General features: G+C 38.8%; 1 protein-coding gene across 2 annotated transcripts in view; it reads left to right on the plus strand.

The window, feature by feature from the left end:
- OPHN1 (oligophrenin 1) overlaps positions 1 to 17763 on the plus strand; it is a 414702-nt gene that overhangs the window by 392044 nt on the left and 4895 nt on the right. Inside the window, exons 21-24 of one of the 2 annotated variants that reach the window (XM_079125057.1) lie at positions 1590 to 1913; positions 11910 to 12075; positions 13359 to 13409; positions 17439 to 17480. In XM_079125057.1, the coding sequence (XP_078981183.1) occupies positions 1590 to 1913; positions 11910 to 12075; positions 13359 to 13409; positions 17439 to 17472 (575 nt within the window). In that variant the 3' untranslated portion in view covers positions 17473 to 17480. The remainder of the gene's footprint in view (positions 1 to 1589; positions 1914 to 11909; positions 12076 to 13358; positions 13410 to 17438; positions 17481 to 17763) is intronic. The other variant, XM_079125058.1, reaches the window with a different exon arrangement.

Below are 17763 nucleotides of genomic sequence, written 5' to 3' on the forward strand. Positions count from 1 at the left end.
AAACAATCCTTCTACTTACCACCATTCTTTTTCAGTAATATTTCATTTCCATACCCCCAAACTTACTGTTTTTTTTTTTTTTAGTAAACAGCAATTTTTTGTGGAATCCCTCCACTAGCATTATGGACTCCTTCACATCCCCATATCTAAGTCAGGGTCATTCTACCTCTTTAATATCTCTTGACTATCTTTGCTGATGCCATTCCAGCTTAGATCCTTCTCATAACTAGTCCCCGGACCTCCAGTCTCTCTGGTCCAATCTACTTTTCATAATGAACCCAAAGTTATGTTCTAAAAACACATATATGAGAATGCCACTTCTCTGTTGCCCAAAAAGTAATTGTCCCTTGTGGCCCAAAGATAAACTATAAATTCCTAAGCCTGGCATCCATGGTCTTCATGATATAGCTCCAACCCATCTTAACAACCTCATCTCCTTTTACTCACACCTTTCACCTCAGATTCTCAAGTCAAACTAAACTTCTTAAAAATATTTTCTTGGATAAACCCTGATCTTTCACTCTTCCAAGTTATTATTTGTCTGAACACTCTTGTTTCTTCTGTGCCCCTACCCAAGCCCTAACCAGACATCATGTCATTTCATCTGTGTTTCTGTATGTATCTCTAAAAAAAAGGACTTTTTTAAAAACTAAAACAACAATGCTATCAGCCTATCTAAAAGAAAATGATAATTTCTTAAGATCAATTATACAGTCAGCATCCTAATTCTCCTAATATTTCATTTTATTAAAAGTTTGGGTCCATCTGTTGTAATTTACTGATACAGCTCTCAGGAATCATTTTGCAGACCAAAACTATGTTCTTTACCACTAAATTCTGATCTAGGTTTTCTATTACTAAGGAAGGTGATAATTCCCTTGCAGCAAGTTCAGCCTGGGAGGTTATTGACAGTTTCAGGGAACTCTGAGGATCACTTAAAATTAATTTTCTAAGTTTTGACTGTATTAGTGTATGTTAATTTTTCTAGGCCAAGAATACCTGGCTCTCATTATGGTTTCAGAAGCTTCAAGTAAAACTCAGAGTCATTGAAAAGCATGTACTAATGTCAGAGGAAATTGTAGACCACAAAGGCTTGAGGAAGAACATAAAGTGGCTATTTGATGGTTTCTTCATGGGGGTGGAGAAAGAAGTTAAATTCTGTTATGTTTATTAACTTGAAATTTGAGAAACATTAACAAATTACTTTTGGGAGAAATAGTTAAGAATTAACTGATGTCTTTATTTAGAAAGAATACCATATGAAATTGATTGGGGACGCTAAGTCCCTTTTGAATTCATTCCCCTTTGAATAAAACAGCCTGGTTTATTGTGGCTTGCTGAATTCTGGTGGTGAAAATCATACTCAGATCTTAAATTGAATTCCTTATTTAGTTGGAACCTGTGACTCCTCATGAATTAGGAAGGGCAGAGACTAATCTTGTGGGTTATAATTTACTTGTAACACAGTGTATATAGCAGTTTTGAAAATGTATACAACTTTTGTAAAATTAAGAATGCATGCACATATCACAATGAAAAGTTTTTAGAGACTATCATTAATCTTCCCTCTTTGCACCAACTTTTCTCAGATGAAATCCAACATCAGACACCTAATGGTACTATCACTATCAACCTAGAACCCCCGAAGCTGCCACAGCACCTCAAACTACCTATGCAGAGGACTGGGGAAGCTGATCCTGGGAGGAAGTCCCCTAGCAGGCCTGTTTCAGATGGCAAATTGGAACCCTGCCCTGAGGTGGATGTGGGGAAGTTGGTGTCTAGGCTACAGGATGGAGGGACCAAGACTACCCCAAAGGCTACCAATGGGCCCATTCCAGGCCCTGGCCCCACAAAGACCCCTTCTTTCCACATAAAGAGACCAGCTCCCCGGCCCCTGGCTCACCACAAGGAAGGTAAGTATTTAGATATCCCATGAGAACCAGAACTGAACCAGTCTGAGATCCTTCTGGGGTTGGAAATTTCGTAAGTGGGACTGTGTTCCACTTTACTGGTACTCATCCTGGAATGGTGGTCAAGACCACAGAAACATTCACAATAATCACTAGAATGTAAGGTCCATGAGGGCAGGTATTTGAGGACTGTTTTATTTTCTTCTATATTCCAAGTGCCTAGCACAATGCCTTGCTGGCTCATAGTAGGTACTTGTGGATTGTGTAATAAATGATGAATGATAATGAGATTACTTATAACAGTGATTCTGTTGCCAGGTATGAACTATCTTCTCTGTAACTGGCACTGTATTAAGTACTAAATACTATTTATTATCCTCATGACCCTTTTGTGAAGAAAGTATTATTCATGTTTCAGTTAGAAAACTGAAGATCCTAGGGATAAGTAACTTCCCAGAGAATCATGGACTAACTGGCAGAGCTAGGATCTAAATCTTAGCACATCTTAACAAGTGCCAAAATCTGTGTTCTTTCCATGAAGGCAGGACCCTCATTTTGCCTTCTGATAAGAAACTTTGAATCTGTGAACCATCGTCTTCTCATTCTCATTTTCTCATTTGGGAGAAATAAGGACAAAGGGGGATACAACTTCTGCTAGTCTAGACTTTTAAAATTATCACAAATTCTAGATGTGGTTGATATCTACAGTCTTTGTTAGCAATATACATGGGGACTTACGTTGAGAGGAAGGGGCTGATCCAGAGGTGGGTTTGAGGATATAATTCTATGAAGATAGTATGGTATAATAGAAACATGGACTTTGGACTCAGAGAATTGAATCCAAATTCTTTTACCTTGTAGCCAGATGACCTTCTTAACATGTGCCTTATATGTTTACATACTCTCTTGTTCTAAAAAGGAGTTAAGGCATTTCACAATATTAAAACTTAAAATAGTAAGATAATGCATTTGAAAACTATTGGTTATATACTGACAGTGTACCTGGCCCCATGTGAGATGCTGAGGATACATAAATAAATTAGATATGCAAGGTCCCTGTCCTCTTGAGGCTTAGAACAGAGCATAACAAACTGTGGCATATGGGCCAGATCAGACTCACTGCCTCATTTTTAAAATTTTTATTGAGTCTAATTAGTTATACATGACAGTAAAATGTATTCTAACACCATATATAAATGGTGTATAACTTCTCATTCTTCTGGTTATACATAATGTAGGATCACATCGGTCATATAGTCATATATATACATAGGGTATTAATGTCCAATTCATTCTACTATCAGTCCTACCCCCAAACCCCTTTCACTCCCCTGTACCTAATCCAGACTACCTCTTTTTTATATGGCCCACAAGCTAAGAATGTTTTTGACATTTAAAAAAATATATATATAGTTTATATACTTTGATGCATATATTTAGTTTATTTTTTTTAATGTGGTGCTGAGAATCAAACTCAGTGCTTCACACATTCCAGACAAGCCCTCTACCACTGAGCCACAACTCCAGCCCTGTTCTTGACATTTTTAAATATTTGAGAAAAGATAAAAGTAATGTGATCTATCATCATGCATAAAAATTATGTGAAAATTGAAATTTGCTTCATTAACATAAATACACCTCTTCATTTACATACTGTTTAGGGCCACTTTCACACTACCACAAACTGTGTAGGAACAACAAACTTTATGACCTGCAAAGCCTAAAATGTTAACTATCTGACCCTTTACAGATAAAGGTTGCTGACCCTTGCCTGAGAGTTCAGAGCATAAGTAAGAAAAATGAATCCTAGAGCAGGGGTGGGGGAAGGTAGGATAGGAGGGAAATAACAGGAAAGGAATCAATACACAAATTGTTTGCCATGAAACCTTACTGGAATAGCGTCACAGAGTTGGCTCCAAACTTTCTAAAGAAAACAAGAAGAAAGAAACCTCAACAGTTATATAATTCCAAGTTCTTAAGGGAAAAAACAGCCCGATGTTCAGGTAAAGCGCATCTTTACTGTTTATGAGGCCAGGAAAAATTTTCTTCTGTGGATTGTGGCATATAACAACTTCACTGTGGGCTGATGGCATTGTCTCAGAGAACAATTTAGTAAAAGCCTGTTCTTTTTGGGGGCCAGTACACATTTTATGAAGTAATTGACCTCATGAATTCTCTGGCTAAATCCTCTGATGTATCCATGTGCTATTTAACCTCTTTGCGCATTGGTTTCCATATCTGTAAAATGGGAGAAAGAGCTCACCCCACAGAATTATTGCTAGGATTAAAAGGAATAAGAAACTATCTGGCATAACCAGCATTTAAAATACGATACTGATTTCCTTCCCCTCTCCCTCCCTCCCTAAGATTTGCTTCTTCTGGGAAATACAGTTGAAAAAAATATAAAAATAAAGGCCAGACTTCTATGTGGACATCTGCTTCAGTTTATAATTCATATATTGACCTTCATATCAATCTGCTAGAAAGTTGGATAACTCCACTTAAATTTATCACAGTAAAATTTGTCTTGCCTGTCGCCAAACCTTGAGATCAGCCAGGTTCTATCAGCTCAGTACACATAGTAATTCAACCCTCCCTATCAGTTCTACCTTTACAACCTTCTACTGCAAAGTTCAATCCCAGTGGCCTTCTCTTCTTCCCCTTCCTCCACAGTCCCATCCCCTGGGCTGCTGGTGGCAGCTGCTGTCATCTCATGGTGTCATTTAATATAAGAACTGATCTGACTTGTCTATTATCAGTCACACTAGATTTAGAAATCTAGGCTGCAGCATTGCCAGGCTTTGATTTCTGCCCTAAATCAGTTAGCAACAGGCTGGCATGATGCAGCTTTTTTCAAAACCCCAGGTCTCTACCCTTGGCCAAAAAATGCAGAAATGAATGGCTTTGGCCTTGGTGGACGAGTAGCCACACCTCTTGTGTAGTTGCCCCTTTGAACCTTACCGACCCCACCTCCTCACCCCACTGCCTCCCTTTCTCACTCACCATTTTGTCTGCCACACTGGTAGATTCACAGTTATCAGAACAGTTATCAATTAGGAAAACTCTGAAAAAAGCTCTGACTCTGAGTTGTAGGTGGAGATTGTTAACCCTTGTACAGGCAAAATCACAGGAAGAAGCTGTTACCTCACCTGACCCACTCTGAACCTCACAGTTTTCACTCCATTTCAGCTCCTTTCTCCAGGATGCTTTTTTGCTTTAGTGATCCAAATATGCCACTGTCTTGCCCCCATCTTCATCCCTTGCAGTGACCCACCATTTAAGTGGACTTGATATTCTCTACATTTTTTTCTCAGCAATTAAAAAGAGTAAAAGCGTGGTGCCTGTTAAATTGCTTTCTTCCATGACAGTCAGCTTTACAATAAAATCAATATTGTTTGCTGGTGGAATTTTATCAAGGGCCCTTTTCTGTTCCAGACATAGAGCTGGATATTTTTCCTTCGTCTATTGCATCTAATCATTGTGACAGGCCTGGGAGGCCTGAGAGGCAGGTTTTACTGTTCCCATTGCACAGATGGAAAAATAGGCTCAGAGACATGAAACAACTTGCCCAGAGACATTCAGGTTGTAAAGTAGACATGGCACTCGAACCTAGTCTTCTTAAGTCCAACATCAGCACGTTTATACAACATTCTAATTCAGCTGCTTTAGTCACTTTCCCCTTTCTACTTTTTTTTTCTAAAGTGCACTCACTTTGGGAGTGATAAAATTATAAAATTCCTTTTTCTTTCATTTGATATTACTTCCTCTTATCAGTCCTGGGTGCGCAAAAGGCATGTGTAGCTCCCACAGAGGGATTTAGGACTTTCCTTTGGGGAATAAAGAGGCAGGAGGGCTGTTTCCAAATTACTTACATGTATTTGCTCATTTTATTCACACAGTGATAAACAATGAGAGTGGCCATGGTCCTGCCTTCCAAAGGCTCATAGTGAGTCTGGCATGTAAGCAGCCAGTCCCAGCCCAGTGGGATCCATGACCTGTTGATGAAGATAATACATTTCAGTAGGGTCACAGGGCAAGCAGCTATTTATTCTGCCTGAGGTATTGAAATAATGACATACCACTCACTATAACCCTATGATTTAGTAACCCTTCTAGCTCATTTCCTCTGTCTTGAGAGAATTGAAAAACTGGGTTGCTCCTGAGCTTGGAGGAAGGATACTTCCAAGGTCTTGCTCAGTCATAGGACCATCAATTCTTTACTGGGGTGACTAATAGTATAAGTGGCATTTCTATGTGCTATAAAAGTATTATGAACAGATTTGCTCCTGCAGTAATGGGTGATGCTGACCATTGTCCACATTCTCTTGTTTGGACTTATGCTTTAATAATCTGCTGTTTGATTTTCAATTTCTGTCTTTCCTGGAGCTTAGCTCCAACTTATTCCTCATGGATAATCAATGGTTAAAGGACAAGGAAGGCCTTAGAGGAGCATGGAGAAATGTCATAGGAAGAGATTATTCTAGAAGACTGGGGGAATCTTCAAGTGGAATCTTCCTACTCTGTTATCTCAGGTTAAGTGTAGATGGATATAAGGAAAGGTGGAATAAAGTTGCTTAAGATCAAAGACTGATCACCATCAGGTCCCCAAAAATCTGCAAATAAGATTCTTTAGTTATCTTCATTTGACACAGAATAAGGGAGGGAAAGAAATGATTGGATTGGAGAAGGAGATCTAACTTAAAGTATTAGCCAAATTTTCAACCACAGTTAAGAAAAAAAAATTAAAAGGAAAAATAGGTGGAAAGACCATAGGTTCAAGAGGCGGCTTAGTGACCTTAGTGGCCAGGCTCCAGAGTGTTCCAGATGTGAGTTTGAATCTTGGATCTTTCTCTTCCAAGTGTGGGACATTGGGGAATTTATCATCTCTCTGAATCTTAATTTTGTCCTTCATATAATGAGGATAATAACTCTGCCCATTGGATTGCTATAATGATGAAAGGAGACAGGTGTGTGCCTGGCACATCATGAATACTCAAACAGTAGCAGTTGTTTTTCCCTTATTAGAGCTTTTACTAGCAACACAGTTTTCATTAGGTCAGCTTCACATCTTTGAGCCTGATCTCCCCAGTAGAAGTAGGGACAATACCTCTGCTGCAGTCAAGGTTTTTGTGGGGATTAAGTTAGATGAGGTATAGAAAGTATTTGATAAGAAATGGTGGGCATAAAAGATGGGGCTGACTGCTCTTTGATTCTGGAGCCCCTGAGACACCTGAAGCCCAAAATGTAGATGGCATAAAAGTACTCAGAGTGAACATGCAGAAAGAGGCAAGACATTATTGAGGCAAGGAACAGGAGGATTATTAGCCGTTCTACTAATTTTATCTCAAGTCTCATTTGGTCCAAGAAACCTCCTGACAGTCCTGTCCTAGGGAACTCTCCTTTACCCCATTTCTTTGGACACCTAACTTTGACCCTCTAATGTAGATGCTGAGTGATAGTGTTCACACTTATTTCATTTGAGTGTGTCTTCTATTCTCAACTCAGTTCTAAGAAGCCAGGGGTCAATGTCAGATCTTTTGTGAGCATTCCTTATGAGAGAATAAGATGGGGTATGAAAGCCCTCACAAAACTCCCAATATATTGAATACCTTTCATCTTGGGTTACAGAATAGCCCTGAATCCTGGTTATGTTTGTGTATGTCACATGTAGCTGGCCCAATGGAGTCCTAAAAAGGGAACACTTTCTCCACTGTCCTTCTACTAGACTGAAGTTCAATTTTCTTTGCTCAGTAAATATTTGTTAAATATTTGCCATTTTTATGCAAAGCAAACTAGTTGAAGTCTCTGGGGAATACAGAGATGAATCCCACCTGGATCTTGCTCTCAGATTGCTCTGATACTGTTAGGACTGTTAGAGCCATGAAAACAAAGAACCAAAGCACAGGATTCAAAGTACAAGATGATCAGTGCCTTAAGAGCCAGAGAAAGAACTTGGAGCATTTTAGACTTCCGAAGATACAAATTTGGGCCTGTGGAAATAGGATAAAAAGCATCTTGGAAAGACATGATTAATTGTAGGGCGGGTACAAGGAACAATAAATAATACTGCTTGAATTGTAGGATATGTGAAGAAGAATGGTAGAACATTAGATCAGAAAGGAGTGTTGAAGCCAAATGGAAGTAGATCACAATTGCCAGGTTAAACATTTCAGGGTATATTCTGTGGACAACAGGGAGCCATGAAATCTAAATCTTCTTCTGAAAGAGAGAGGCAGAATACATTGGGATTTCCAGAGTACTCCAAAAGCAGCATATAAAAGTCAGCAGGGAGAGATAGAAGTCTAAAGATATAGACTGATTTATCTGGAAAATGGTCCAACCCCATATAGTATTGTAGGGAAGTGATATGCTGGAGGTCATACAACTTAGTCGAAGTATAAGACTAGAGTCCAGTTTTCTTGACTCCAAGTTATATGACTCTTCCCTCTCAGCCTCATCAGTTTGGCATTGTGCTTTAATAGTGACGGAGACAAATTTGAAGCAAGAAAGAACAACATTGGTGTCTTTCAGCCAAGAAAACACTTTGCTGTCACTTCAAAGTCTGACTTGTAATGAATCATCAAGTTAAAGCTGCAAATAAAGGGCATAGGCAGACACAAAGTTCATGATGTTTGTTTCCTAAGGCCCTAGGTTGATGTCCATTTGGATATGACTGTGAATTAGAAATGAATGGCATTCATATTTGGGTGATGTCATTTCACTTACTCAAGGGAAATGAGAGCCCTAGGATGGACATGGCTTCAGATAGGAAATGTTCTCTGGTTCTGACAGTATGGCACATCCTTCCTGTCCAACTGTCTTCCAGTAGGTAGTAGAAATAGCATGGCATTTTCTGCCCTGGTAATCTCTGAGCTACAGTGAGGAAGCAGTTGGGTGGCCTGGAGTTTCTTAACCCAGGCTGCACATCACAGTATCTGGGGAGCGTTGAAAATCCACATGCCCAGATCCCTCTTCAATCAATTAAACCAGGATCACTGAGGAGGGTGTCCAGTGTTATGTAATTTTAAAGCTCTTCACAAATGTCTGATGTGTGGCCAGGGTTGATAACTACTGGTAGTTGGAACAACATGGGTTTCAGAAATCAGATGGAACTGGATCTGTTGTTGATAAACTATGAGGTTACTACTTACCTTGGAATTTATTTTCCTCATCTGTAGAATAGGGGCAATATTTTCTGCACAATTATGGCCAATGTTAAATGAGAAAAATGGGTATAAAGTGCTGAATATAGATAGTATCATAGTATGTGGAACAGAATGGGTGTTCAATAAAACATTAGATAATTTGTTTTACTGGTATTATTTTATTACCAATGTAATTTTATCATTTATAATTTTATATTCCAAATAATAACAACAAAACCACAGATACTGGGAAAAGCACTAGATATAAAGGCAAGAGATATAAGACAAGAGATGTAAGTTTCAATCCTCACTTTATCAGTTATCTGATCATGCAGTTGTGGTTGAGTTGGTTCGCCTTTCAGAACCTCAGTTTCCCTTTTCTATAAAATGGGGATGATAAGACCTATCTATTCTTATCTTCCAAGTTTATTGTGAACAAATAATCATCATCTGGAAGAGTGCTTTGAACAGAATAATATTAATGCTATTTGTTTGGAAAAAATGGATTATTATCATTTTGATTATTTTTTTCTGATGCAATACTGTATTCCCAGTGTGGTGCTAAGGGGAATGGTGTGCCCAGAAATGTAAGATACAGACTAGATTGGGAGAGAGAACTTATGTATGCTTATGTATAATGTTTTGGTAATTCTTTCATCAAATCATCAATCATATGGTATTACCATTATCTCTTTGCATGCCTGTCTCACTAGAATACCTAAGTGGGTGGATTTTTAAAAACATACAACAATATTTAAGCACTTCAGGAACATTGACATAGATGGAAATTATATATGCGTGCTAGTGTTCTGAGGGGTGAGATTTGAAATATATGTTTAGGGATGATTATAATGTAGGTGACACAAGAGATCAGTGACACATAATAGTAAAAATACAACAAAGTGTGATACTTACCCTGCATACTAGACAGTGTCTATAGGACATTTAGACAGTGTGTGTACATTTGTGTGTAAAACTAAATTAGAGCTTGGCATGGTGATGTACATATGTCATCCCAGCAGCTCAATAGGCTGAATCAAGTGGATCCCAAATTCAAGCCAGCTTCACCAACTTAGTAAGACCCTGGGCAAATTAAGGAGACCCTGTCTCTAAATAAAAAATAAAAGAGCTGGGGATGTGGGTCCATGGTAACATGCCCTTGAGTTAAATCCCTGGTACAAAGAAAAAAAAAACTAAATTAGATAATTTACTTCTTAAAATCATCTTTAAAAAAGTGGTAGTTATATCAATTTCCCAGACAAAGAAATGATAGTCAAAAAGGTGAAGTAATTGTCCATGGTCCCACAGCTTGGAAGTAGAATAACAGAACAAAGCCCCAAAGCCAGCTCTGCACAATTCCAGACTCTCTGTACTTTCTATTATAGCATAGTATCTTACCTTTAAGTAAGAGTCAAGGGACTTGGATAGGGGAGTGAGTCCAGTTTGATTGAGTAGAGCTTATGATTAAAGTTCAGCATTTGTCCCTGGGACAGTGATTTGGTACCTGACTTATAGAGGGCTCTGAATTTAAGTTAAGGGGTTTGAACTTGATCTTGTGCATTTTTTAGCTTCTTGGAAGATCTTCAAGAGAGGGGAAACAAGGCTGGGGCTGGTAGCTCAGTGGTAGAGTGCTTGCCTTACATGTGTGAGTCACTGGGTTTGATCATCAGCACCACATAAAAATAAAAACATAAAAACATATTGTGTGCATTTACAACTAAAAAATATTTTTAAAAAGAGTGGAGAAGCAGTGTAAATAAAGTAAGCCTTACAACAGTATCATATGAGATAAATTTAATATATTTTTATATTTACCCTCAACATTTTTGTAGAAAAAATTGAATATCGGTATCTACTCACAAAAATTAAACAAATATGAAGATCTACTAACACCCTTGCAAAATTGTATCTACTTCAATATTGTTTCCATCAGGCCATGAGCACTTTTTATGGATTTTTTCAGTTGATATTATTTCATAAGCATATTTTTGTTTTGACCTTGTCCAAATCCTTGTCAGTTTATGCATAATATGTTTGGTTAAATGCTTGTAAGAATCTAATTGTTTGCTTAGCTTTTGTGGTTGGGTCTTACTTTTTCCTGTTAAGATGCATGTCTTTGTGCCAATTGGTTTTTCTTTTTCTCTTGGATTAATTCTTGTGGGCCTGTCCTTCAAAGTGGAATTACTGGATCAACTAATACAAAACTATCTCATATGTATGATGTTGTAGTTCATCCACATTGTTCTGGAATGCTTGATGAGTATCTAGACAAAATAAGCCCAGTTACAGTGGCACCAGCATGTGTGAGTGCACTCCTTTCACCATAATCCTTTCAGAACCATTTTATAAAAAAGTATTTATATTTAATTTGTACTGACTAACCTGGGAACCAGAGAGATAGAAGTAAGAAAGTGACTTATAATAGTCAAGACCTAAGTAGAAAGGACCTGAATTTCTATGATGATGAATTTGTCAAATTCAGATTCACCATCAAGCATTTACTGGGCACCTGTTATATGCCTGGCACTCTACTAAAGATATTAGTTCCTAATTTAATAATCTCAACAACTCGGTAAGATAATGTATTTTTAACCTTGATTATATGATTGAGAAAATAAGACTTAAGAATGCTATGACAAAATCAAGATATACTAAGTTATGGACTTGGGGTTCAAACATAGACTTTCTAAAGGGACAGGTGTCAGAAAAATTACAAAAGAAAAGGACAGTTTTTGGTGACCAAGAAGTGAAGGCCAAAAAAGGTGGCTTGATAACTCCATTATTGGGTTCCTGCTTAAGAGTTGAGCTCCATTTGGCTATTTATCCAAGTTTCTGATATTGTTCTTTCTTCCAGGGGATGCTGACAGTGTCAGCAAAGTGCGGCCTCCAGGAGAAAAGCCAACGATCATCCGTCCCCCAGTGAGACCCCCAGACCCTCCCAGCCGGGCAGCTACTCCCCAGAAGCCAGAAACAAAGCCAGATATTGTGACTGGCAGTGCAGGGGAAATCCCATCATCTGTGTAAGTAGGGTTCTTCTTCAGCTTGACCTAGGGTCTCTTAGGTGACCAGAAATGCTTTCAGGCTCACCATATATGGCTGTTAAATGTATATAATGTGCAACTGTGGGCATCATTCATTTCATAGTCTAGGGGAATATAGCATCAGCCCTGTCTGAAGTATTCCATTCAACCTTCAAGGCTGAGATTTTCCTATGGATGAAAATTTTGATCCTTAGTGTCTACTAGAAGACCCATTTTTCTTAGCTGCCCTATCTGTGTAGGGTGATAAACTCACTTTCTGTTTTTAAGCCACATGGCTTTGGGAATTGCTATCTTATTTTCTTGTTATTGCTACTGGCTTTAAAAGTAATTTAATGGACATATTTAAAATAAATAACTTGGGGTCTTTTTATATTTTTGTTAGCTAAGGATAGGATTTTTTTAAAATTTTCCAAAATGACAGGTTCTCCAGAGAGCCTCTTACGGGGTAAGGAGCTGAGCTGACATCCAGCAGGCTTTCCTGAAGCTTGGCTGCAAGCCACCCAACCAGGAAAAGAGATGCCAGGATGGGACCACAGCAGCACTCAGGGACTAGCCTGGCTGGCCTCTTCAGCCAATGCCTAGGCCCTCTTGCAGTGTGTTACCACTGGCCTTCCTTTTCTTGTATCTTATGCTTTCCATAATTATAAAATTGGGGAAAGAAGAATAAAACCTCCACTGCTTCAACTAATTATATATATATATATATATATATATATATATATAGTCAAAAATTACACTTTGAAATCCAAGACTGATTTCACTTATTTTCCCCAAGAAAACCTGAAGTGGGTAACAAACTTAGACCATTTTGGACCAACAGGGAGCAAATGGGTTCATCTGTGGTCATTTAGGTGCCTATGGTATTTGGACCATTATACAATACTTTTCTTTCTTTCTTTTTTTTTAATAGGGATTGAACCCAGGGGCCCTTTAACCACTGAATAGAACCCCCAGACCTTTTTTTGTATTTTATTTTGATAGGGGGTCTCACTGAGTTGCTTAGTGCCTCGCTGAGTTCCTGAGGCTAGCTTTGAACTTGTGATTCTCTTGTCTTGGCCTTCCTAGCAGCTGGGGTAACAGGCGTGCACTACTGTGACCCACTGGGTCATCATACATTCTGATACTTGGATTTCTCCTGAGACCCAGGCAAAAGACCTTGCATTGGCAGCCTACCTAGTTCAAAGTCTGCCCTTTTCATTGGTCATTGGTTTTCACATGTATTCCAGAGCAACTTACATGACTTAATTGACTTCTGTTTTCAGGGTGGCTTCCAGGACCAGGTTCTTTGAAACAGCTTCCCGGAAAACAGGAAGGTAAGAGACAAAAGGGACAGAAAAGAAACCGTATCTTTTTTTTTTTTTTTTTTTTTTTGGTATTGGGGAATTAAACTCAGGGCCTCTTGACCCTGAGCCACATCCCCATCCCTATTTCATATTTTATTTAGAGACAGGGTCTCACTGAGTTGCTTAGCACCTCACTGTTGCTGAGGCTGGCTTTGAACTTGTGATCCTCCTGTCTCAGCCTCCCAAGTCACTGAGATTACAGGTGTGCACCACCATGCCCAGCTCCCAAATCATTTTTTAATAAATGCATTATGAACATCCTATGGGTTCTCACTCTTACCTTCTTTTTTTCTGTTTCTCTGTAGCACACTGTCTCTTTCCTGCAACTTTATATTTTCATCTCTTTCTCTCTCTCACTTGTCTTTGTTTTGTCTTTCTCATTCGTTTTCTCACTTGGTATCTCTCATTCTGTCTCTTTCTGTTACTCTTTGTGTTTCTTTGTGTCTCTGTTTTTTTTTTTCTTGATGTCATGTTCCTGTTTATCTGTTTTCTTTCCCTGTGTCTCTCTTATCTCTTGTCTCTTTGCCTCTTTCTTTCTCTTTCTCTCTCACAGATATGTACATGCACACACATTCATACATACATGACAAACTGTATTGCAGAACCTTTACTCCCAATGTAGATCTCGTTTTTGTTTATTTGTTTTACTTATAGACCTTTTTATTCTTAAAGGGCAGCTGATAGAAAAATGTAGAGTACAGCACTCTACCATAAACAGCCTTAGAGTAAGCATTCAAAAGTAAACAGTAGCCTCAGGTATGGTTCTCAAACTTAGTGCCTATATAAATCACCTGCAAAAACTGGAGGAAAAAAAATCACAGATTCCTGACTTATGCTCTAGATCTGCTAAATCAGAATATCTAGGAGTAGGGCCTAGGGATCTGATTTTATTTTATTTTTTATTTTTTATTTATTATCATTTTATTTATTTTTTTATTTATTATCATTTTATTTTTCACTTCTCTCCCTCCCTTTCTTCATTCCTTCCTTCTACCTTCCTTCCTTCCTTTCTTCCTTCTTTTCTTATTTCCTGACTCCCTCCTTTTCTTCCTTTCATTTGTTTTAAAAACTTCTCAATTGCTGGAACAAACTGTTCAATCCCTGGGTCTTTGGGGCCCTTTGGCCTAAAACACTTGGAGAAATGATTGCTTAGTCTTTAAGGTATCTTCTGTGAGTTGTTCCATGTTGTTATTGAGAGAATTTTAAATTGTACTTCCTAAAGTGTAATGGGGGTGTTGTTACTCTTCTAGGTGGTCAGTCAAAAGAAAAATAATGGACCTTTTCCAGCAGTTCACCTTGGGATAGGTTAGATATACTCTAGTCAAAACTGTAGGGCCTGACATACCAAGACATGATTCTACACAGCAAGATACCCTAGCACTGTGAGCTATAGGGAGCTAGTCTGGGCCAAATTCTCCTTAGACAATGATTTCCCATTTGTTCTACCATAACAGATGAAAGTAAGGTCAGGGCCCCAGATTTCTCTTACAAATAGCATGAAGATAAAAGGTTTTATCATGGAGGTTTTCAAAGGGGTTTCACCAGATATTTGCCACGAGAATGTAAAAAGGAAAAGAAATAAGAGATGGAGAAGCGAGCAAGTGTGGGCATGCCTAATATTCTTAATAAGGTACCCCTTGAGCAGGACCACTTCCTTGTGGTCCTCCCTCCCTCCCTAGGGAAAGCCATTTAAGAAATAAATATGAAGGAATTTGAACAATGTAAACTGGAATGAACAGAATACAATGGGAAAGCCTAAATGAAAGCTTTTTTAGAAGAGATGATATCTAAGCTGAAACTTAAAGGATAAGTAAAAATATACAGAAAAATGTAATGGGACTGAACTGTATCACTAGATGGGAACCAAAGCTTTGAGAAGGGAATATGTAAGAGGCATTAACAATGTTCAATAGAATCTTCAGGGCAGGCAGACTTCCAAAAGGGAAGGTATAGTTAAACTAGTGTTGAGCGTGTGGAAGATTGATAACACTGTCAATTGGCTGGGCTTTGTCAACCAGTGCTCATTGAAGCCTTAGACCAACCACAATCCAAGGGGACTGTGACCAAAAGAGGTACTTCAGGCCAGAGTACTACTCTACCTACCCTGTCTCCAACCTTCAAAAACCTAGACTTAATCCTGTTCTTTATCCCCAGATTCCATCTTGAAAGGAGTGCAAATAAGACCAGTGTGGATACCTGCCCTCCAGTATGTCATGAGTTCCCAACCTGGATACCCCACTGGTTCCTCCCACTCGGTATCCATATAAGGAAAGCATCTCTTCCATCTAGGCCTCCACCTCATAACCACCGCTTGCATCAGTAAATCCACATGCCACCCTCTAAGCCAGATCCTTAGACTAGTCACACAGTCAGTCCCATCCATGGTCACTGGTGTGAAATTCTCACCTGTAATGAAACAGATAATCTGTTTAATCATGGCTTTCCCCTTTTTGATTTCCATTTGCATAACAGTACCCTGGTATTTGAATGATACCACTCCCTCATTTCTTTCCATTCTACAGGATTTTTAGAAAATTAACTGAAAAGAAAACGAGTAGAGGTTCATCAAGAAGAGCAGTGAGGGGCTAGGGTACAGCTCAGTGGTAGAGTGTCTGCCTAGCATCCTCAAGGCCCTGAGCTCAAAAAAAAAAAAAAAAAAAAAGAAGAAGAAGAAGAAGAGGAAGAGGAAAGACAGGACATTGACATTATAGGGAGGACATTATAGGGAAGCAGAACATCATATGTAAAACACGTTCAAAAGAGATCAGTATTCCTCTGTGGTGAGAATGTGGGAGTTAAAAGAAGAACTATAGGTCAGATTGAGAACATGGCTTGGGGCTAGATCATGAAGGTCTTATATGACATATTATGATGTTTGGTCTTTATACTGCAGTCCATTGGAGGAGGGTCATGGAAGATACTTAAGCATGGCAATGTATATTCTGAGGTGAGTGAGTTGTGAAAAGACCACCCTAGTGATAGTGGGAAAGATAGATGAGAGTGTAAAGACTGGAGACTGGGAAAACAATTAGGAGACTAATGATCTTGGCAGGAGTTGATGAATGTCCTGGCCTATGGCATTAACTGTGGGGATAGAATAGAAGGGACAGACTTGTGACAGGCTCAATAAGACACTGTTGACTTTTCAAACATGGGATACTGTAGAATGACTGAGAGACAATTGTCTAACACAAGTAATTAAGTAATTCAAGAATCATCGAGGAGCAGGTTTTGTGAGAAACATTTTGTGCTCAATTATGGATAGTTGTTTTGAAGACATGGTGGGGAAATCCTGGTACAGATATCCAATGCGTAACTGCAACCTTAGGCTAATAGTTGAGGCAAGGCTTATATACATGGAGGAATAGAACTATTGAGAACCGACACCACATCACTTCAGTGTAGAATATCCACATATACTACAATGTGAATGGTAGCACTTTGGGGGAAGGGTCCCAAAAGTTGGTAGTAATTGAAACCAGGAATGATAATGAGATCATTCAGGCAATAGATATAATGATTTCAAAAACAGAAAAAAACAGAAGGCCGAGGACATACTTGTGGGGACCAGCTATTGTATGGGATGCTCTGCCCACATTGTAGGGGAATTGGTTCTCCAGGATTTTTTATAATTCTCAAACTCTTGTTTGAGTTGTCCTCAAACAAGGATAATTTAGGATTGATATAAACACATTAAGAGTCTGAGCAAGGTTGGTTTGGTCTAAAGGTAAAAGATGATCCATCTTTTACATGGTACGTGCCCTGCCACAGATGCTCAAAGGATCATTCTGCTACCTGAATAATGTCTTCATGTCTGGGAGACTGTGCTCTCTAACCTATAAATGGAGCTAGATGCTTTAAGATATCTGAACAGAATCACTTCCCCATTTTTCAGATGACCTGTTTGGCCTTGGTTTGGAAGTATCCCCCATCTCCTTTCTTTGCCTTTCTTATCCTGATTTCTAGTCTTAGGAAAATTTATTTCTTCTTTGCCCACAGTTCTCAAGGCAGACTTCCTGGAGATGAGAGTTGAGGCCACAGGTATGTAGTCTCCACCCCTGATTACAGAACCTTTATGGGTTCCAAGTTTTTGAGGACTAATATGCCATGCAGATCCAGAGGAAGGCAGCTCACCTCTATGTCTCAGTTCATTACCCTAAAATTGCACGACCCTTAAACTTAGTACCTTTTAGTTCTGAGGTTTTGTGTGATTTTAAATTACTCTCTCCTTTCCTTTCTCCTCCAGCAAGACTGTAGTGCAGTTGTACAGATTGCCTTTGATTTAAATTCATTATGAGTCCTAGCTATAACATTTGGGGCAAGT

The sequence above is a fragment of the Sciurus vulgaris genome, assembly GCF_902686455.1.
Source record: "Sciurus vulgaris genome assembly, chromosome: X".
Taxonomy (NCBI): domain Eukaryota; kingdom Metazoa; phylum Chordata; class Mammalia; order Rodentia; family Sciuridae; genus Sciurus; species Sciurus vulgaris.